At 39.7% G+C, this 23,898-nt stretch overlaps 1 protein-coding gene across 1 annotated transcript in view; it reads right to left on the bottom strand.

Annotated features, from left to right (window-relative positions):
* Positions 1-23,898, bottom strand: part of PLB1 (phospholipase B1) — a 93,403-nt gene that overhangs the window by 26,936 nt on the left and 42,569 nt on the right. The window contains exons 32-47 of the mRNA XM_026844615.1: positions 22,650-22,717; positions 21,582-21,625; positions 19,377-19,485; positions 15,615-15,666; positions 15,390-15,470; positions 14,209-14,274; positions 13,712-13,812; positions 12,746-12,827; positions 12,231-12,335; positions 10,549-10,644; positions 9,372-9,443; positions 7,436-7,513; positions 5,396-5,456; positions 4,652-4,710; positions 2,143-2,201; positions 911-954 (exon numbers count right to left, since the gene is read on the bottom strand). Coding sequence (XP_026700416.1) covers positions 911-954; positions 2,143-2,201; positions 4,652-4,710; positions 5,396-5,456; positions 7,436-7,513; positions 9,372-9,443; positions 10,549-10,644; positions 12,231-12,335; positions 12,746-12,827; positions 13,712-13,812; positions 14,209-14,274; positions 15,390-15,470; positions 15,615-15,666; positions 19,377-19,485; positions 21,582-21,625; positions 22,650-22,717 — 1,177 coding nt within the window. The remainder of the gene's footprint in view (positions 1-910; positions 955-2,142; positions 2,202-4,651; positions 4,711-5,395; positions 5,457-7,435; positions 7,514-9,371; positions 9,444-10,548; positions 10,645-12,230; positions 12,336-12,745; positions 12,828-13,711; positions 13,813-14,208; positions 14,275-15,389; positions 15,471-15,614; positions 15,667-19,376; positions 19,486-21,581; positions 21,626-22,649; positions 22,718-23,898) is intronic.

Below are 23,898 nucleotides of genomic sequence, written 5' to 3'. Positions count from 1 at the left end.
AGATGTTCCGAATATGTCCCTCTAGCTTCCACTCTTCCAGCAACCCATCAAGATAATAATATTTACTGCAGAGAAGTTAATTTTATTTACATTTGTAGATTTCACCAAAACCCTCATCAGGGAAGTGTAATGTCTGAAAACTGTTACTGTGTCTGTAGTTCTGTCTGAAGCTTTATAGAGTCTCATTTATAATGCATAAATGAAATGCACCTTCTACTTTTCTGTAAATACAGTGATGTATGTGGTACAAGCATATCAGATTTTATTACCAATGATGTCAGGTATTGTCAAACTGCGCCATGGTGTGGATCACATACAAATAGATGAACCATTGTGAATCAAATCCCCTCCAATTTATGGTCACACTGACCACTTAATGGTTTCTATGGCAACTTCAGGGACCGATTACACAGAACACTAAGACAAGAAACATAGTATTTTTAGATTTTTTTTTCAGTGCAATGTAGCAACTTAAAATCATCAGTACGAACCATAACTTTGTCAACAACCTGTTCTAGATGAACCACTAATTGTTTTATAAACCTTCATTTGCCCATAGCCATTAGAGTCAGTCACTGAAAGCACAAAATTAAATAAGGGAGGAGCAGGTCTGCCATGAACTTCTGTCACCTTCAGCACATTTACTCCTAATCATTTCTGTCAAAAGGACAATACCATCACATGCAGGTCCTGTGATGTGGAGGGGCTGAATCAACTTTACAGCTAGTCAGGTCAGTCTGGGTTTCAGCTGTGACTCACATGAACTGCTCATACCCACAGTATATGGGCATTCCCCACTGTTCACAAGGAAAGCATGACCATTTCCAGATGTTTCCTAGCATCCACTTAGACTACTTTCAGAGTAATACTAGCCTTCATTTTTCTCACACTGATTTTCCAGAATACTCACTGGGTAAAGTAGCCTGGGTCTCCAGGGTCCCATCACCTCCCATACTACAAAGGGAAAGAACAAAATCACCAAGTAGGGTTAATCCTGCAGCCATCTGTCTTATTGCCACCATATGTTGCTGTAGCAGCCCAGGAAGGAAGAAAGAAAAAGACAAAAGCAAACAACAACAACACCCCCCCCCCCCAAAAAAAAAAAAAAAAAAATCCCAAACAGGACTAAGGAGATAAACCACAAAAATTCAGGGAAAGTACTGAAAGGAGATTTCACATTAAATCAAGCAACACATCAGCTAAGATAAAAGTTATGCCTCTAGACTGGAAAGAGAGCGTACTGGAAGAGAGCACACTGTGTTTCATATAGACATGCTGGGTTGCCCATCATAGAAAGGCACATACTTCCTCCCTGAAGTTGCTCCCTGAAACTACATTTGCGTGCAGAAGAGAGACTGCGTTAAGTGTTCATTAGCCACTTATCTGTGATTCCGCAATGTTGATTATGAAAAAAGCCTCTGACTCTACCATTCAAAGCTTGTCTGTGCATAGTCAATATATTTCTATGCCACTTTTGCCAGGCCCTCCTTAAAGTAACTGTGCCTGCAGACACATATAATGGGGGAAGAAAGGGTAAAGAAAAGAACACATACATGCACACAGGTTTGTCAACCATACTTCTGCCCATATGAAGCAGGCAGTTTCCTTCCACTCTATCATGGATACCAAGATTCACACCCATACTGACATGTATTGTCCTTGTCCATTTTGCAATAAGATGTTTGGGACATCTTAATTGAATATGCATGCAGTGTTCTCACCATGTTCATGTCAATCCACACTCAGACTCTCTAGCATTAGACGCTGTGTTAGATAATCACAGCGACAGCAATATTTTGAATAAACTCCAGAGAGACTAGCAAGAGGCTAAAAGAAGCTACTCATATTAATAATCCAGTATTGTCAGACACACAGGACCATGCTTGTAGCAACCAGGTCTGGTTAAAAAAAAGAAAAAAAAGGAACAAAACACCCATGAAAACAAATACAAAAAACTCCCATAAGAATCACTCCCTTTCTCTTCCAGTCCTCACTCCTCCTATCCTCACAAAGCAGTACTTGCTCTCAGCATCCTACCCCTGCATTTACATATTCAAGTATGTAACTACACAATCAGGTGACCCACTCTTTTCTCTGTGTCTGTGGACAAAAATAGAGAAAGAGAAAATTGAGCATTTTCACCTCCAGGAAAGTCCCCTCCAGTCTGTTTGTAGGTCAGTTGCTTTGGCTCCTACTGCAGTCTGGAAAGGATGGAAAGAATAATTTATAAAATACTGGAAAAGTGCTATAAATTTAGGTAAGGGATATCATGATTTGAAAGTGCTGAAGTGTTTTGGTAACATTACTCTGCATCCAACCAATATCCCAGTATGACCTTATTCACCACAACACATTGGCCTCTGGGCAGTCCTTCATCTCCAGTGCTTCAAATTCACAGGCTTCTCCTCATACACAAAAGCAGCTCATCTAGATATAGACTGTGGAGCATCAGAGGAGATATAGTCCAGACAGAAGGGATCAGACTGTAAGGTCAAGGACATAAGGCTTTAGAACTACTACTCTGATACTATTATAGTAACCCAGTGGGACCCAGATGAACATCAACAGTTTTGTGTGTGGATTTTTTCTGAAAAATACTTTATCCTGGCATTTTCCTGAAGAAAGATGATTTGAGAGACTTAATCCAGGAAAAAACCCCAAAAGACACTGAATGAAAAATTCCCAGCCAGTTTTAGATGTAAATAAATCAGCAAAGGAGCTGCTTTTTAATCTGCCAAGAAAACAAATCTTCGGTGTAAAATTCACTTTTCGTTTGCAGGACCCAGTCTGCTAGTCTAACACACAGACTTGATGAGGTGTAGGCAGGATTATTTTTGCCAATACAGATAAGCATGTTGGCATATCTATGGCTTTCACTATGCACTGGTGCTAAGAAGTCGGACAGATGCATCGTAGCCGGTGACATGACTAAATTGTTCAGTGTTTTATTAATCTACAACTGCACCTAGACTGAGAACAGCCTTCCTGCAGTGTGAACTTTAATGTCTTTTAAAAATAAATAAAGCCATTAGAGCAAAGAAGTTTGTGACGAATTAGAATAGCTTGCAGGACTGGGACAGACCTCTAGCAAGGTGAGCACCCTGACTTGCATTCAGGACAACTGTGAAAATGGATTCTTCTGCAGCTTTATAGTTTCTTAGTGGTTTCACTTAATTTTGTATTCTTCAAAAACCCATGGTATCAATTCAGCCATAAACACTGACTGCATTCAGGGCTCTTGTGGGAAATACCAGGAGGAAAATCAATGCCTTAGTGGACCAAGACAGATCTTTGGTGCTGCAGTACTTCTGTGCCAGGGATGGTTAGGCAGTACAAAGCGTGCACTGCTGCTAGCTGTACTCCACTTTGTGTGCAGGAGTGTGTGTATGTGTACACACATGTGGAAAATACTCTGTCTTTTTTTCTTCCCCACCCCAGCAATAAATCCCTTAATAAAATCCCCAATCACACTTTGCTGTGGCAATGGCAGCTAATAGGAACTGCATGAATAATGGCAGTATGAAAAACTGCCTGCCTCAGCTCTTGAGACAGGGTCCTCAAACATTAGAGTCTGGCCCTTATGAGTAGGGCTCTCAGATATTTCATGTACTAAAAGAATTAAAATATAAAAGAGAAGAGATGTGTTAGTGCACATGTTTAGCACTAGATGTGGGGAAGGAAACCAAGGAATTTTATGTGTTATGGCAGTGGATAGGAGGGAGATTTGCAGTGTCATTACTGAGGTCTTCTAAGAAAAGCTCAAAGCTCAGTGGCAGGGGAGAAAGCCAGGATTACATCAGGTCAAGCAAAATCTGTTTCGGAGCTAATGAGGAGGTGAAGACAGGCACACCTGCCTGTAGATAAGCCTGATCATTTAAGGGCTTCAGTCCCTTCAACTCCCTCTGAACTCAACAGGAGCTGAAGCTGCTAGAATGAGCACCGGTTTAGATCAGGAGTTAAAATTCATGGGAACTGTTGACACGAATGTTTGCTTTCATCCCATGCCAGAACAATTCTGTAGTGCTGTGTAATTCTGGAACTTTTTCTCAGAAAACTTTGGTGCAGATCTGCAGTATTCCCTGCTACTCTTTTCTGGGCCCTTTCTTTTATGTGCCTACTCTTTTCAGTTTGCATTTCTTGGTACATGAAACACATCAGAGTTTTAACTGGAATATGCCTAAACCAGGAAGCAACATCTGAAAGCAAAATTTAGAAACACAAAAGTATCAGAATTTTCTCAAGTGAGAAGCACTTCGTTCTGAAATCAATTATTTCCATAGGAATTTTCATCAAGATCTCTCATTGCATGAAAAAAAGCCAATTGCTTGCTCTTGTTTTTTATGTCAGAAAAAAACTATTCCTAAGGCAGACATTTCACTTTCCAAAACCTCTTGAATAAACTGCATACAACAGAGAATGTGATCCCATTTCTGTTCTGGCCTGAATTATTCATTACAGGATTACACAGTTGCCGGTGTCACTCATATCCCTTCAGGCTATTTCTTTGCAAAGGGACAGAGGTAGATGAGTTTAGCTTTGCCAAGCCAAAGCAATTTTCTTTCTATCTGATGGTGCCTGGACATGACCACACCTAGATAGAAACTGACAATTGCTTTTCTCATTTTAAACATGGGAATACAGCAGTACTCACAGTTAGGGAATCTCCCAGTGCTCCTATGACTTTGATGTCAGCAGGTTGTAGAAAAAAAAAAAAAAAAAAAAAAAAAAGGAGGATTATTGATGACTAACACAAAATACTATTTAACAGAGTAAAGATGCAAGTCTTTTGTTCCAATCTGATGGTATTTTATAGACTTTTAGGGAGAACAAGCCTCAAGTACTGTGCGTCAACTAGGCAAAAGGATTAAACTTCTTGCCTTTGCTTGCAAATGTGTACTCAACCAGCATGGAAATAAATGAAATAAATGGAACTTAAAACAGCTTAGGGAAAAGATGAAAACAGATATGTTTAGGGATGCATACATTCAATCTCTTTTAATTGGTTTTCAGACTTGGGTCATAGATCAACACTTCCTATTAGGAATCTCCCCTTAAAGCCTCCCAACTACACACAGCACTCCTACTGCACTGCTTAACAGAGCAGACTCACCAGGTAGGTCAAACTTACCGAGCACCTAACCTACCTAGGCAATTTTAATCTGCCATGTTGCTGTATATGATAAATGTGATCACATTTATCCATAGAGAGCACACCTGCTATGATTCAGAACTTACTGTATATGTCAAGACAGACTTTCTTCCTTTGCTGTTAAATATCTGCTTTTATTATTTGCTTTCCATCTAGGATGTTCAATATCAAGATCTTATTGTTTTTAAAAACAAAAGGTGAAAAGTCTTTCCTATTTGTGATTTTAGCTTACAAGTTCTTTCTCACCTGATGTTGGGACATGACTGGATGGAGCCTGTTCAGAACATGACAGGTTACTGCCCCAATTCTGAAACGGCAAGTCACAAAATTATTTCACCTTCTGGTTAGAAGACAATATGAAATTCATATATGGTTTAATTATACAGTGAGGGGTAAAACCAAGTTAAGACATAGATCCCAGTTTGGTCCTTATCAAGCTCAACAGTCCTTTCCTCTTCTTTATGGAATACTGTCCAAACATTAATTAGTTTTCTAACCAAAGCATAAAACCTTTCCAAAGGCAAAACACTTAATCTAGAAATATTGTTTATGACAAAGTTCCATATGAAGGTTTATTTTTTCCCCCTCCTCTACAGCCTGGAGATTTTGTCCATGACCTGAAGATGGTGTCTCCAGGTTTGAAGTCCTACTCTGTCTCAAAAGACATCAGATGTAAAAACAAACAAAACAAAAACCAACAATAAAATCCTCTGCAAAGTTATAATATTATATTAATGTATTATGTTATATTATTATTTCCCATGTATCTTGCTAGAAACATATTATTTTCCCAGAATATTTCAAAAAGGGCTTGCTTTCACTGAATATGAAATTTGAAAAAATTATTGAAACATTTGAAGTTTCAGAGAGCTGTCAGCCTCTTATTAATTAGATTTTACTATACATTTGTAGGTGATATAATAGCTATTATGTTTATTCCACCAATTGAAGAAATTGAGTCAACCACACATAGCAGAACTTCTTAGTTCACCAGTAAAACCAGCTGATGAATGTGCCACCCACTCTTTTTGGCAGGGCGCAACAATATTAGCTAAGGCAGCAGCGACAGACAAATTGTAATTGTTGTAATAAGCAGCCCCTGCAATAGCAATGACATTTGCTTATGCTGATGTAAAAGCTGGCCCTGCTTGGAGTGGGAGGTTGGACTAGGGATGTCCTGAAGTCCCTTCAAACCCTGACTAGTCTATGATTGCATAATTCTACCATTCAGAGGAAAACTACATGGACGAGTGGTCTTCAGAAAGCATGGTTAGTGTTGAAAACTATCAAGACAGATTAAACTGTTCTTGTAAAAAATGGTGCAATAGGCTCTATCAGCCATCTAGTTAAAGGCTGGCTGCAGAGGCTAGAAAGGACAGCTGGGCTTATTTTTAGATCAGACAGGAAACTGTTCCTTTACTCTCTCTGCTGTTTCTTTCCTTTACCCCATCACTTCAAAAGCGGTTGCTGTTGGGATTCAGTGGAAGTGCAGGAATTGCCCATTAAAAGTACAACTCTAGCTCTGCAGATAAAAATCCCATTACAATATTGCAAACTACAGCTTGCTGAAACAATAACAGCTGCTGCTTTTTGTAATCCTCAAGGCACACAGGGAGTTTCATAATTTGGCTAGGCATGAGGACCCCCAGTATGCGAACTAGCTCAGCCCATTTTGACTGCCCTCTCCAACCACACTTAGTCTGAATGCTTACAGTCACTTGTCAAGAACAAATAACTGCCTCTTTCTCCAAGTCCTATACAAAGTTTGTTTCTACAGTTTGTTTAGTCTACCTAGTGGTAGTTGCTCAGTCATGGTAGAAAGTGAATCCTTAGGAAAACCGATTCCCATCACCTCTGTAGCTGGCTGCATAGCCAATATGTAAAGGTGACTGCCCTCTACAGGTTAACCTTACTTGAGCACATAGAAGTAGTGTCTCGAAGAGAATATATAAGCCCTCCTCAGATCATGTGGGGGCTCAATGTTCTAAGTTATCTTCTCCCTATTGTGAGGAACTTGCAATCTGAATTAATGATGCATCCCTGGTGATTTACTGTTGAGCAGTTTTGATACAATTGAACTAATTAAGAGAGTTCATTTTGATGGCTTTTAGGGAAAGAAGAGTTTAACATTTGTTTATGCAGGAAAAGATGCAATGCAAGATAGACTTCCCTTTCTGAAAACTGGTAATAGTCTATCTCACCTACAAATTCAGGATAATGTGTGGACAGCCACCAGATACAGCTTTGCAGAGTTTGTCTAAAATGCAGCAGAAATGCAACAATTACCTCTATTGGCTGGTTAGTGGGCTCCACAGGTGGGTGTGTGTAGTTGCTGTTCTTGTATGTTCCCAGGAATGGTTTGTTCTGGAGAAAGAGGAATACAAAAGTAAGAGAAAACAGGCAATAAACACACGGCACAGACCATAGCAAGTGATATCAAGATATCATATCACCAAGAAATTAATTGTCTAAGCTGCAAAATGGGGATCTGAATTTTGAAACCATACTTCAAAATTTTACAGAAGGAGCAAGATTTGTGCTTAGCACCTTATGGCAAAAATGACATATGCCAGATCTTAATCGCAGTTTAACATTTCCCTCTCCTAACTTTCCACAAATTATTTCCATTTTATTAGATGTTTAGTCTTTTTCAAAAGACACTGATGTAAAGTCTAGAGAAACCTGGGCAGATCTTCCTGCATCAGCAGAGAGGAGATGGAAAAATTGATTACTGAAAAGATCACTCTTCCCTCCAAGAGAGGTTGTATAAATTGAATGGTTATTTTTGTTCCCTACTAATGAAACATGCATTTGGGAAGACAAGCACATTGTATAGGCTGAAAAAATTTCACCGGGATGACCACTTATCTCAATTAAGAGCAATTCCAGTATCTGTATGAGGAGGTCTTACAAAGCATTAAAATCAGAAGGCATATTTAATTGATCAGAAGACCCACTGTTATTTGCAGGGTTTTATCCTTCTTCAAGTTGCCTCAATACAAGTAATTTTCCTTGGCTTGTTGGGCCCTTACAGTCTGGCACACCTGATATTTTCATAGAAATGACTACCTGAAGTAGGATTTAAAAACTGTAGTGAGAAACTGGGAATAAATAGAATTTGTGGGTGTCATTTTGAAATAATTTACTACTTCCTTTAGTAACACAGAAGGAGAAATCCCCTGGAAGCAGACTGTTTATTCCTTCATAGAACTGTTTCACAGTCTTCACCTCAAAAATTTCTGAGCAGGGAAAGATACTGGCACTTCTACCAATGACTTTTTCAAAGCACTGTGGGCTTACCATTTCTGAAAACAATGACCGTATATGCTTTGCAAGGGACACAGAACTTTTCTAAGCCTACTTCTCAAAAGCATCATCTTTGAATAGGAGTGGATGAAGGGAAGGAAGTTCAAAATCCACATTCTTTGGCACTGAAGAAGTTTCTAAGTTAATTTAAGTTTCCTGGAAAGAATACTGGGTAAAATGAAGTAGGATCAATTTCAGTGAATCTGAGGACTTTTGAAATACGTTGATTAATAACTCAGCAGATTGTCTTTTTCTGAAAGAATGGACACACAATATGGACAAAATCTTCCCCTATGACTTGAAGGACTGTCTCCAGAACTGAAAGTACAACTCAGGTACCTGGTCTGTTCAGTTCTTTGGCATCCTTGTTGAAACTGCTGGAGTCAGTTGCTGCTGACTGCAGCGGTCATGTTCACGTGCTGATACCTAGCAACTGTACTGCAAGTTCAGCAGTTTGGTTTATAACTGTAGAAGCAGCTTCCAAAGAATCTGAAGTATCCCTACTATGGATCAGACCAGGAAAACCAACTTGCCACTAATTTAAGAGATAACAGAAACTGGGGGTTTTCATAGACACTGTGGTGCCCAAATCCCATTGATTCTGATGGGAAAGTTAATGCAGCATATTCTCTTTGCTGCTTAAGCTGCCTCTGTACTTCACAAACATAACAAAGCACATCTGCTACAACTGAAAACACACAAATCACCATGTTATCAGTCAGTATTCATGGCACAGTAAAAGGCCAAGAGACACCAGAGCAGGTATATGAGAGCACCTGGTCATTCAGAGGTAAGCAGAGAACAAAAATTTTCATTAAACTTTTTTTTCAGACATACCAAACCCCTGCTCTCGGCAGCAAGCACAAGAGCATACAGCCAGCTGATACCCAGCTTCCACAACATGGGTAATATTTACCTGGGTTGGACAGTCGAGGACAATGTCAGCCATGAAATCAAATGAGTCAGCTTTCTGGTCTACAGGCTGTAACTAGAAAGATAGACAAAATCCCCTATTTTGTAACCATGTTGGCTCATTTTACATTTGTATTACAATTCTAATCCAAAGAAGTGAAATATACCTTTCAAATTTATATATAGCTGCCTGTATTTACAGATCTTGATTTACCCAAGGCTGAAATGCATCTACTTCTCAGAAGGAACATGGCAACTGCATAACAAAACAGCAACTCTAGAATGAAGCTTAAAATGGGAAGTTGAAAGCTACACTGGATCAGTTTAAACTCCTGGAGGATTTTGGCAGGCACATGAAGTACCTTGGAATTTTGCCAGAAGGCAAGGTCATAAACTCTCTTCTCTTGCATAAAAGACAAGACACTAAGAGTCCCTCAATTTTTATAGCTAAGCTGCATGATGGCATCTCCAACAAAAGGCTGTTTATGCATAAAAGATTAAACCAAATTTAATTAGAGGTACTGCTTGATGACTGCAAGCAATCATGTCAGCCATTAAGACATTACCCTAAAGTATACAGAGGTTACTATTCAGGATCTGAGATACCGCCTCTGACTGCATGGGTACTGCTACTGCACTGCAATGCTAAGTAAAATGATTGTGCTTAAGCAGCTTTTAATGACACATTTTTATTGAGCTTTACTTGTTTCCAAAGGTAGTAAAACTAAACTGAATTAAAGCCCCTTTATTTCCTAACAAGACATTCACAACACATGGATTTAGAACAAACTTCTAAGTAATCCATTTAAATTGATGTATGCAGTTACAATCCTTTATTTGGTAGTTTCCCACATCAGCTCATAGGAACATCATCCTCACTGAATACTGTCCTGCCTTTTGTGACAATTGGGTGAAGTAGACTTGAAGTTGGTCGGCTGAAATCACAAATAACTGTGATCATGCACTTACAGCACCCCTCTCCTCCCCACACGCTTTAAGGAGCAAGAGATTCTAGGCTGAGAGTGGTGCCAGAAGTTTGAGGGTATCTGCCTAGTAAAGAAGAAACACACACAAGGTCCTGCGTTATCCAGGCCTTCACTGAAATGTTTATTACAGAGATTATTTTATTAGTAGTCAGATCTAGGTAAAGACCATATTATATGCAGAGCCTGTCACCGTACCATAGCATTCCAGAGAGCCTTGGCAAGCTGGGAATGGCCTTTCTGGCTTGGATGGAAGCAGTCAGGTGAAAAGTAGGAGACATCTGGATGCCCATCCTACAAACAAAAGTGTAAAATACATCTGAGAGCAGAAGAATTCACACAGCTCCAACTTGGGGTTGCGGAGGCCAAATCAGACTGTAACAGGAGGTTCATGCTACTTGTTCTTGCTGCTCCAGTGTGGTAACTTCTATGATTACCTGGTGATACAAAGTGTACTTCAGCAGGTCCATGAGCCTCTAGAAATATTTAACTAGAGATGCTTACATGCATCCAAGGGTAGATCATAGAATGATTTGTGTTGGAAGAAACCTTAAAGATCATCTAGTTCCAACAGCACTGTCATGGTGAGGGACACCTTCCAGTAGATCAGGTTGTACACCAGTACAGTCTCCTTTCCAAGCAAATACAGGTACTGGAGCATCTGAAGGAAACGGAGTGAGGAAATCTTGGCTTTCATGTGAGTATTGAGATGAGTAAGAGTTTAGGTTGCAGATGACTGAAACAACATTTTCTTGGTTAGAGCAGTCCTTCCTCAAAACTTGAGCAGGTTTTGATTCAGTGTGTTTGGGCCAGCTTATTAGAGAACTACTACCAAAATCTGCATCTATATCTGATCTTTTGCCAAGTTTAGAGGCAGAATTTTCAGTTCAGGAACATCTGAATGTTGTGTGAGATAAGAAATAAAAACAGCATCCTGAGCTTTCTTAAAATCTGAACTAATGAATGTGAGGCTATAAAAAATTTCAGAAATATTTTGCTGCTTTTGGTTTTATTTCTGTGTTCCCTACCTCAGTACCAAAACCCCTAGTGATAACTTTTCATAGGAACCAACTTCAGAAACAAAACCCAAAACTAACCAAACAAACCCCCACACCCCAAATCAAAGCCTGTTTTTCCTGGGAAACTTTCAGCCAGTTTTCCAAATTTGTCTGTAGCAGCATCTTAACTTTTCAAACTTATCACTAGCTATTGCCACCATTTTCAGAATCACTCTAGTTCAATTACACCAGAGTAATCCCTGCTCAATATTTTGCCCCATTTTCTCTTAGTTCCAGGTGAGATAAGGAAGCGCAGATGCACGTGAAAATAAGGGGTTTGTTTCAGAGAAGGTTTGGGTTGTTTCCTAAATTTATAGTTTACTGAGACTTACTATTCAAGGTACTGAGATATAATTGCCAATAACAGGAAAAAAGGCTCACTATATAAAACTACTACTTCCATCAGATCATATGTAAACTTCTCTTTCTGTCAGACAGAGAAGAATGAGTTATGGGACATGAAGAGGAGGTGATGCTGTAGTCTCCAGGGAGCAATGTAAAGATGTTTTTTTAAGAACTGTAACTTAATATCTGTCTTTTATTAATCATGTTATATTTTCAGAAAGAAAATATTTATGTACCCCTGAGAAAATACACAAACCAACCTCTTAATTCAGGTTTTGATTAATTTTCCAAAACAGTAATTCATATGGGTAGCACAAGATGTAAAAGAAAGAACTACTAACTATATGAAGAAAACTGATGTACTATACAAAAAAGAATCAAGTTCTAATAAGAAGTTGAAACTATTTTGCATATAGTCTCTATGCGTTAGATACACACACATAATCCTCTGTATGCTGAAGTCTTTTTAGACCATACCTGACCAAAAGGAATTTTGAGATTCTGGAGGAAAGGCTGGATGACCACTGTGAAATTTTCATGGGTATCATATCTGCCAGACTGCATTAATCTCTGAATGCCAAGCTGCAAGAAATAAAAAAAATGACCACCAATAATCCATCAACATCTGTGCTTCATAACTAGTTGTTTCTTAACTGAAATAGCCGCAGATATTGGCAAAAGGTGAGCTTTTCAAGGTGGCTGAGAAGGCTGGAACACAATACTCAAACTGTCTGTGGGGGACAGGATTTTGGTGACTGAACTCCCACCTATCCAAAACAGCCTTGCTGTTTTCTAATAGCCAAAGAGAGAAAAATTTTTCTGAAGAGCTTTGCTGCTGGTTTTGGTCATATGGTGTTTTGGGTAGCATCAAATTACCTCCTGCTTTGCTCATACGGCCCATTGGGTAAAATATTGCTACGATATGTTGCTTCGTAATCAAGAGCTCACCTCAACTGAAAATAAAGTAACTGCACCACTCTTGATAAACGTACCTGGTAAGCTCTGGTGGCTTCCCTCACCATCGTTAAATTTGTTGAGTTTTCTTCTCCTGTGAGAACACAGCTACACAGATGACTGTGCAAGAAGTTAGAGGTGAAAACAGGAATAAAGAGAGTTAGGGATCTGAGAATGCAGAAGTCACCACTTGCCACCCAATGCCCTCATGACATGGGAGTAACAAGGAATTCTGTACAGTCGTGTTTCTGTGAAAATGTCTCATCGTCCTTGCTATTGTTCATCATTTCAACACTTAGTCTTATTTTCTGCCTCACAGGAATAATACTACTCTAAATAATTTTGGTTTCATCCCCAGGTATACCAAAGCGATGTACACTGTACTATGACGGTTTGTCCCATCCACTGGCCTTGAAAGGCCCCGCAGTCTGACAGAGGTGCATGCCAGTCCCTCTAGAACTAGAAAACAGATCTTTGAAATCTACCGGCTGCATTAGCTCTGAGCTGATACCTTTCCAATCAACAATTCCATGTGCATTCCCAAGACACGGAATTTGTCCCTGTCTGGGGGGTCAGAAAAGAATGCAAATTGCCCATTGCAATAAAGTCTCTGAAACAGGAGAAATCTGTCTACTCTGCAAATACTTCACATTTCCTTAAAAGACCTGAAAATCCAAATGCTTATGGACTTCAACACCACCTTGAGGAGCCCCGTAACAGTAACTTTAACCCAAGCTCAGTGAGGTGTACATTACGTACCACAGGAAACCTTACAGTTCTAGACATGGACTAAACACACTGGTCCTTTGACAAAACGCTTAGGTCAAAGCCAAGAGAAGGCAACATTATGAGGCAGAGTGATGTCAGCACTGCACGTGGTGTCCATAGGACTGTAGTGCTACCTTTGAGCATCAGTTCAAATGATGAGAGAAGCATGGAATAGAACATGCTGTTTCATCATGGACAGTAAATTCAGGTACAAAAGGAAGTCAAACAAGCCTTACTCTGCCATGTAAGTGGGGCACTGAACTTGAGTGTCCACAAACAACTGTCTCAGAGGAAGGAGGTCTATCACTTCAACCAGGCTCACCAGAGCCTTCGGAACCTGAAAGGTAAGTCAGGTTTTAGCTTAGAAGGAACAGGTTACACAGCCCACAGTGCATTTATTTTACCCCAGAGCCCAGCCATTTGACACACCTCCCCTCCCTCCATTGTTGGAAGGAAAAAAAAAAAAGGCAACAAAAGCCCCCACCAAACTCCTCCAACTCAGCTTTTGATTCTTTTCCAACACCACGTTCCAGTGTTACTGTAATTTCACACTGCATCTCCCTATTCTCAGGTAGACAAGACAAAAGGAAATGCTTTTGTAGAAGTCAATGGAATACGTTTTTTCCAGAATGGAAAAAAACCTCAACCAAAAATCAAACAAACAGAAGAGCTAGCATCAGTCAGTCATGTACCAGTACAAGCTAGAATGCAAGGACAATTTCACAGCACTTGCCTGCTTGTGCAGAATATCAAGAGTTTCTTGTACCCTTCTGATAAAATTCACAGCTGAGTAGTGATCCTGATAGAAACAGAAGAGAAGAGATTATTGCTAAATGCAGACACAAGACGCTTTGGTTGGGAGGCTGGAGAATCACATTAATTCACTTCCTTTTCTGCCACACAAAACTGTGATCTGTAGAATGTTTTTGCTTCTTTCTAGAGATCAGGGATATTAATCATATCAATTAATGTAAAATGAAGAAAGACTTGGTGAAATTTTGGATATAAAATAAACCTTGTTGAGTAGCAGTATATTTAACCCAAATCCACCGGATACTTCATGTAAAGATGCAGGAAGGAACCTCAACTGAATGCATGCTGAAGAGCATATACCAAGCAGCCATAGGCACACTCACAGCCAGCTGATAAGCTCTTGTAAAATTAGGTGAAATCTTTGCTAGCCAAGGTCATAACTATAAATAAAGCTATAAAACTTGGCAGCAACAGCAAAGATCCCTAGCGAGGCTCCTGCAGAAGCAGCAAATTTCTCAAGCATAAGGGGTTACAGGAAAATTGGAATGCTCACAAAAAGTCAGCATATTAAAGGCAAGTGAATAAGAGCTAACAGAGAAAAGTGGCCTATCCCTGCCACCTGCCTACTCAACTCCCATGATCTCCTTATGGCAGCCCTAAAGGCTTCTCCATAATCCAGAGAAGCAAAAATTCAAATGATACTGAGCACTGCATCAACTTCCCCCATACATACCTCACCTATTCCTAGCATCTTCTTGCCCTGTGAGTTATGGGGTGATGACTATTGTAGGATTGGACTAGTGGTAGTTCAAAGCAGTTTAATTCTTTTTTGGATGTCTAAAGAGGCTGTGCTAGCAGTAGAGCAGTTACCACATCAGAGGAGTGAAGCTTTTCTTCCCTTCCACTTCTTGCTCATGGTCAAAAGACAGTAGCAAAGGCAGTGGTTCTTACTCTGGAGTAAGACAGAGAGAATACAACCATTCTACTCTGTTGCTGGTAACTGTTTTTATATCATGGCACTGTCAGCAGCAACCACCATCAAAACATACAGCAGCACGTATCTCTGTGAAGGCTCTAAGGGTCCATGGATTTCCCTTGACATGTTCTTACACTGACATCACAGTCCTACTACAGTTTCAGTTAACCAGTTCTACTACTCACAGGGTCTTTGCAATAGTTGCACAGATCGTTGCTTCCAATATTCACCGTTATGAGCTTCCAGTCAGCACTGATGTCAATTCTCTGTGCAATAAAGAAGAAAATAATGAATCTGAATTTCTTTGATACTGTGATATGCACATAGTATTGCTGCAGGAATATCTATCATGTGATGCAACACCTGTTTCTTTTCATGCTGTAAGTTTAAAGGAATCCCAGACAACTTACAGGGTCAGTTTTCATTAGTCTCAGGAGATTTGTTGCTTGGGCTGGTAAGTGCCTGTGAAGAAGGACAACAAGTGAGTGAAAGAAACACCCTTATGGAGAGATCAACATTAACACTCTTGAGATATCTGACAACTTGATTTAAGGTATCTGAAGGGTTGAGTGAGGAGACAGTACAATCCTCATGTTTCCATGATCAAATTACAAGTTTATATCTTTGTGGAAAGTCAACATCAAGTCGAACTTGAATACTGACTTTAAAGTTCAGTAATTAGTCTGGAACTGTAAGTTTAGCTTCTATTACAGGACACTTAGCACCTAAAACAGCTGAAAAGCCAGACAGGCTACATGTTTGTAAGCAGATGGCCTGCTATCAATCTATTCTTTGTGGACTAAAACAACAAGGGAATTCCAAGTCCCAACAATTAACTGACCCCTTGAGTGATACACTACAACTCACTTCCCTACAAAGCTGAAGTGTTTTAAAGGTCACTGTGTACATCTCCCTCATTTCTATAGCCTGCACCCAGAGTTAATACTTAATTTTCAATTGTGTAAAACAGGTCTGTGCACAATACCTTTCCAGAGGAAAATCCAAGTAACTTTCAAAGTAACTCAGACAGGTTAAGACGACAGCTTTGCTGTTTTCCAATAGCCAAAGAGAGCACTCTCTTTCTCTTTTGTTTATATACACATACATATATAGATATATATGTGTGTGTATGTATATAAACTGCCATGAATTTGGAGTTACCTAGGCCGAACACTTCAAAGTTGTTTGACTGCCCTGACACGTTGATCCTCAAATATGCATAGAAAAAGAGCATGTGGTTGGAAAGCTTTGGCCTGCCAGGCAACTCTGTAGTTGTTAGAAACACTTCACTGACTGTCTATCATTTCTGGAAGCACATCAGCTGACATTAATAAGCATGACACTTGGTTTGTATGGCAACCAGAGCTTAGCTCTCCTTTGCAATGCTGTGTTTACTGTAGAAACAGGAGTTATCTCACCACCCTCCTCCAACTGAATGCTGATCTAACACTAACCTGAGTATTTACTGGGGAATGAGCACCATCATACATCTACTTGTAACATAGACGCTGCCTGCATCTGATAGTTCTGTTCACTGTTACCCTTGTTCAGTGTCATAACTTACTTATATGTCAAAGCTATCACAAGCCACAAGTGGTCACAATTTCCTTCTGTTCTTACTGTGGAAACCCCTAGGCTAGATCATTGACTTCAGTATTGATCCAGAGGAAAACACCACTTATTGAGCTGACAGTCCACCACACCTTCAATTTCTCATGCAGTCACTGAAGTGCTGATGCATCCTGCGCCTACACAGTCAGTAAAATCTAACAACATCTTGAATGAAGCAGTGCCAGCAATCACCCATTCACCCATTCACCCATTGTTGAACTGCAGTCTCCATCAAATTCAGATCTTGATCAACAGAAACAGTTTGCTAATGGGAAATACAGATATTCACAGTTCCTATCACCTGTTCTCTCAATCTCAAATTCTTAACCTCCCTTTTTCCACATGAAATCTGAGATCTCAGCCAGGCTCTGCTTCAGTGACATGCTTCGGATCTATCCTTAACTCCAGTATGTACATTAACACTTTGGCAATGAATGTCCATAGGCTTAGGAATGTTTTGGTGAATGGGACCCACATTGCTACACTGCCATCAAGTTCACTAAAGAGCTCTTTGAAGCAGCCACTAATTTCATTTTAAGAAACCCTTACATATGGTTTCCAAAAGCTGGTAAGGGTGCAGATCTATGCAATTTCAGAAAGGCCCCAGCACCTCTGGAAAGTGGTTTCCAGATTAGTACCCAAAAGTGAGGCAGGCCAGGTAACAATTCTGAAATACCAGCATTAGCTGATGGACTATTTTTGCCCTCTGAATCACAGGAATATGGGTATTTTTGGCAGATGAAGAACAAATGCTGGATTGTATCATCAGGGTCAAATACTAAGGCAGGAGAAACATTCCCTTATATTGCAATACATTTCTACACTTAAGTAGGATGCATTCATCTTCTCAGATGCATCAAGACCCACAATATGACAAAACAGAACTCTAAAAGAAGCATTTCAAAGTTCAGGGATATTGGTGTAGTAGTTTACAGGACTTCACTTTTGTGCACCTTCCTGCAGAGAGTTACAAAACAAGGAAATAACAGAAGACTAGCAGCAATCTGGGACAATTGTTGTCTGCATCTCCTTGCTGAAAATTTACAAAATATGTTTGCAGAACATGGATAGCTCCACGTCATCATGTTTATGCAGTCCAGCTGCTTGCATGGTAAGAGAGAAGACTAATTGATGTAGACAAAATAGACAATTTTTCATTAGACTAACATCCATCAACTCATTTCATACAGCTAACAAATAGCTATTTAATAGTAATGCCTTGGTTGCTACTGATACAAACTGCTTTAAGTCATATTGGTGACTTAAGAGGTTGTGTATCCCATTTCAAGTCCTTCTACCACTCCAAAAAGCCTGTTTAGGATGTAAATGATACAAAATACAAGACCTATCTCATTATTTTCTATAACAAGAAAAAGCTGAAGCTGATCTGGATATATGCCACATATAGATGTTAATAAATTCTCATGTATGGCTGAATCAGAACCATAGTCCTTGCATGTGTTTCACTGACATACACAGGTATGTTCAGTCATCACTAGGAAACAAAATCCCTTCTCTCAGGTATGGAGCGAGCTGTAGGATACATCAGGGCACCTAGCAGGTTACTTCTCTGAGGAAATCCAAGCACTTACTGAGGTTGTTAGTATGAGTCAGAAGTTACTCAAGGCCTACAGAAGGGCAATAAAAATACCTGCTAAATCCTAACGAACTTTGCTTAGATACAGCAAACACCTCAATTTCTAAACTTCACTTACAAGTAAGACCTCTTTAAAGAAGAGCTTCTCTTACTTCCTAACCAACCAAATTAAGGTCTGGGTAATATCAACTAACAATGTCAAATCCAGGCATGGTCTGTCAGAACCTGTGCCCAAACTATGACTGAATTCTAGCAGCCATCTGTTTTGTTAATTAAACAGCACTGATTCTTTTAATAAGAAGCCAGGGATTTCTAGGATAAGCAGAATAACAAAGCCCAACTCATGCAGCCTCCTAGGTGTGACTAAAAGCAAAGAGCCAAATTCAGATGCCTGCAAAACATTACAATGCTTATTATATTGGCAGAACTGGCTGCAACTGCATCAGGTCTGCAATGCACAGAACTCATATATGACCATCAGCAATTCTCCTTTCTTCAGATTCCAGACTGTGGCTAGTTTTTCCCCTTTCTCTTGACCACTTTTACTTGTTTATCCAGAAGCCTGAGGCCAGAATTATGGAAGATTTACTCTAGTTTTTCTCCTAGTATCTCTTTATCAGTTCACTACATGATCATTTTCTGAAAATATCCATGTTCTCAGGGATTTATTGACAGATAAATAGATAAATTAATAGATGTTGAAGAGGAAGGGTAGAAACCACGACCAAAGAAGTCTCTGGTAGTTTCTTGCTTGTGAATTTCATAACCAGGACTATTGGGTTCATTTGGAAGTTCAGCTATGAAATAAGTCCATACATTTAACATGCTTTGAACCAATTTTCAACTCTAACTAGACTGGTTTTGTTTGCTGTTCAGAGCAAGTTGTGACAGCACGTGAAACAGCCGAGAGAGAATTAGATGAAGCATCCATCACCTGCAAATGAAAAACAAAAAAGCTACATACTCAGCCTGTGCTCCAGGAACTGCCTGGTTAAGGAATGCATTCGAATCATTCTCACTCCCTGTGCCAGTCGAATAGCCCATGACCATAACATTGAACTCGCGAAAGATGTCTGAAAAAGAAAGATGGCAATGAAGGGAAAATGCCTCCATCTGCTCCCTACCTACAGGGATTAGCACTCACCAGTACTGCCACAGTTTTGCTCTCTGAGAGCGCAGCACAGCTGCTGCAGCCTCCAGTCAACTAGGTGCATCCACCATGCAGTGGCGAGAGGGCTCACCAGCTGGCAGCGACTCAGAGAGCAGCATGCTTGCTGTGCCCTCCACTACCACTGGCAGATAAGATGAACAGAACTGAGGACTACTGTGTGCAGTTATCTCTCATGTTGTAGTGGTGTTTTGCTGATTAAGGATACCAATTAAACCCAGACAGAGTGAAAAGAGTAGGCATATTTTACTAGGTGATAACCAATGTAACAGTGTACTACAGAAAGCATGCAGTAAGAAAAAGCAGAAGAGTGCACCTAAAGCAACAAACAGGAAAATACAGGGTAATGCATCAAATCATGACTACATGAGAGAGAGAAAATAGAGATAAATACATCACCACTTGCACACTTTACCATCACGCAGACCCGCAGTGGCTGGGGAGCCCCGGTTACAGCGAGAGTTTGGGGAGCCTGTCCCGGCAAGTGGGAAATCCTACATGGTGTAACCACCCGTAGGTGAGGCTTCCAAAGTCGCTGTGAGCGGGTCCAGCCTTATATACCAGAGATCGACAAGCCAGAATAGCTGGGACCTTTGTTTTGAGCAGAAAATTTCTGGTTTCATTCTCCTTTGGATTCCACCCAAAGCCTGGCCAGGGCTCAGGGGGGAAACCAAGGGAGTTTCTAACAAGGCTGATACTTGGGTTCTCAGCCTTGAACAAGGCTAAACAAGGGAAGCTGGATACATTCTCTCCTCACTATTGATTATATTTTGTCTAAGCTGCATCTTTCTCTAGCAAGTTTACATACTTTGTTAATGATTACATACTAAGTTTAGCAGCTTCGGCTTGGGGCCTGTTGTTCTGGCTTCAGTATTTCAATGATTCAGCACTTTTTACATCCGCATAAGTGGGTTGTTATAACTTAGTACAATACTTACTAGCACAATGTTATCAGTTATAAAATATACAGGATTCATCTATAGGTCAACTCTGGCTTGGGCCAGTTGTCCAAGGCTTAGCACTTCAAGTGGTTAAAGGCTCAAATAAAATCCTCAGTCATATGATGCTGACTCAGTGAAGTGAGTCAGAAAGGGGGCTTCAGCCCAGCAGAAGCTCACTTTCAGTACAGAATCTGGGTCGGCTTCATGACTGTGCAAAATCTCATGCTACTGACAAATATGAAGAAAGCCTCACATGCATGGTTCTAATGAAATCCCACCACATTCTCAATAACCTCTATAGAAGTTTCCAAAAGGAAGTTGACAGAGTAATTTGCATCTGAGAGTAAAAATGGCCACATCTTAAAATATGAAAGCTACCTTAATCTTGAAGACTGAATTTAGCCACATTTTATGATGGCTTTGTCAAATGTAATAGCATCCAGTGAATCAATTAATTGCTTATTCTAATTATATTCTTGTTAAACTTTGCTTATAATAACGGGCAACACACAGGAGGAGAGTTTACTAGCCCTCTTAAAATAGAAGTTTAATATTACAGCTGAACCAAACTGAAATTCGAGTGGCTTTGCATTAACAATAGACTGAGCTGTGACAAGTTGCATGTTTCAGTGAATAGGAAGTTGAAGTGATTCCCCTCAGGTTACATGTACGAGTAGTCAGCTTTATTTACCAAAGAGGCTTAGTCTATGCAAACACCTCTTCTTGGAAAAAGCTGTGATAGAATATTTATTAAAAGCAAATGTTAATTGCACCACAAGCATGGACATAGCAAGCTTATTTAGAAATTCAAATAACACTCAACAAGCAGTTGAGAAGGGAGACAGAAAAGATTGGAAGGGAATTTCTAACTGCTTCTCAGCTTCACTGATGAAGCCAAATTTTTATTCTTTACTCTAGGTTGTTGTTTCTTTGAAAGGCAGTTCTTGTTAATTACTCTAAACCAGCTTTGAGATAATTAAGAGCCCTCTGTAAACATATCAGGAATCTGCCCATCCCCTCTCAATTCTTGCCAATTAGATCAAGCAAAGAATTTACTTACTAGGTAGAGTTGTCACATTCTCTAATGACCCATCTCCTCCAATACTAAAATGAGAAAGAGAAATCCCAGTCACTCATCTCTTAGCTGGACACTAAGCAAAGCAAAAACTTACCACACATCATGAGAAAAAGAAAAGGGTGATTAATTTGGCAATTATCAATCTATCAGATTACATGGAGAGTATAGAATTGGAAATGCTATTGGGGAGAATGGCTGAGGTTTCAGTGGTAAAGATGTTTTTCAGACTGATTTAGTGATCTTGCAGCTATACAGTGGTATAGTCAATCATTATGAAACGGCAGAAAAATGCCTGAGACAGCTACATACTCAAATGATCAAGCTCTAAAGTACTGCAGATAAGAAGGCTGTCTTCGAGGCCAGTTCCAGCCTTGTTAAACCAGTCTAGGGCAGCACCAAACAGCCAGCCCCTGGGTGACAAGAGAGCTGTAGCAACAGCTCCTCATTCTCTTCTCTTGTTTCCTGCACAGGGGTACCTACTCTCCAGCTTTTCAGTTGGTGGGACACACTGAGGCCACACTCCAGCTTATGGAGGGACATTAGGACAGCACAGAACTACTTCAGTCAATGTCAACTGAGTTACATCATCACACCAAAAAATTATAGACTTTTGTGACTGTGTGCTGCATGTGGTAAAAGCTGTGTGGTTAAACAGTTTTCCATGGTGCTACAAGAAGTTCAGAAACTTTGAGAGGAAGTCCCAAAACCAACCAGTTCTGACTTGTTTGTTCCAGTGATTTTTCTCTGGTTTTGTAGATTTCTGACTTGCCATCCCACTATAAAAATACAAATTGTCACAAGCAGCCAAAGATGAAAGAATATGAAAAGGCAAAAGGCTAGCTTAAAATCCATTGCTGAAAACATTTTCTGTGAAGTCACCCTTATGAGAAATCCTGGATCTGATACATCTTCAAAAGAACTTCTAGCCCAAGAAGTAACTTTTTTTTCCCCAACTTTCTGACAGCTGAAAGCTCCGAAACATATGGAAGAGAATAATATTCTTTACAGGAGAGAATACACACCTCCTCATCACCTTGGCTGAAGGCTTACCTCCAAGACAGTCCCCGGTATTCAGTGTCCAAATCCAGGAGATTATCTGATGCAATTCCTGTACCAGCCTGGACATTATTTTTCATTAATCAAATGAAATTAAAGTACAATTACTAATACAATAGTCATTCATGCATAGTCATTTTATTTACTTTTGAATGCATCTCTTCAAAAGCTTTATAAGGCATCTGGCTCTTCCCCAACCTTCCTCCTGAAGAATGCATCAATACCTTTTGTAATTATTTACAAGCATCATATTATGACGCACAAAATATATGATGGAGTTATGGAACAAAGGCTTTCTTCTCATGGGTCTAGATGAGCTGCATAACTCATTTACAGTTGCATTACTCAAGAATGATGAGTATGTCTTGAACAAACACATAAAGCTTTCTGGCTAATGATAATAAATACTATATGAACTCAACAGAGAAAACAAATATACCTCAGAAATAAGCACCATAATACCTTTACACTGATTTGAAAAATATTCTGCTAAATAGACTTACAGTAGTACTACAACAAGGAGGAAAGCACTCTCTACACTTACCCTGAAGAAAGAGACAAGCTACTACATCCCTCCTAAACCACCAGCAGAATTCAGAAGCAGAGCGCCTGCCAGCTGTGATACTATAGTTTCATGCTAAATTTGGGTACAGAGTAGTACTTCAGTACAGCACAAGACCAGGCAGACTATTTGCTGCTACCTCAGATTAAACCATAATACTGCATTTTCTTCTATGTATAAACTTTACTGAATTAATAGAAAACTCGTGTTCAGAATAACTATGCACAGGCCAAATGCAGCTCTGAGACAGCAGTGCATCACTGCACTTTCTATGAAAGCAGATTTTATTCTCAGTTCCTACAGACTCTATTTAGAAGCAGAAACACCTGCAGGGTCCTAGATATTACAATATGGCAACCACAGCCATGTACTTTCATTTGTCAACATTGCAAGTTTGCATTCAAATGCTTCTATTTCAGTAGCCTTCTGTATGTAGGAGTTTTAGCAACATGCCTGCCAGGGAGTTGTAAAGGCTTCATGATTTGTACACACAATTACTTTGTTGTTAAGAATCAGATTCAGAGAAACCTATGTTCCAATTACGTCTTTCTGACCAGTGTTTCCTTTGAGCTGGCTAGAGAACTTCAGTCTGACCAGTATGAAAACATAAGGCAAAAAGACATAATAAGAATATAGGATGTCTGGATCTTGAGACATATTCCTTCTAGGCTACCAAGGATA

Source organism: Athene cunicularia (genome assembly GCF_003259725.1).
Source record: "Athene cunicularia isolate RWA chromosome 3 unlocalized genomic scaffold, athCun1 chr3_part1, whole genome shotgun sequence".
Taxonomy (NCBI): domain Eukaryota; kingdom Metazoa; phylum Chordata; class Aves; order Strigiformes; family Strigidae; genus Athene; species Athene cunicularia.
Note: the sequence above shows the minus strand (reverse complement) of the source record. Positions and strands in the feature narration are given on the sequence as shown.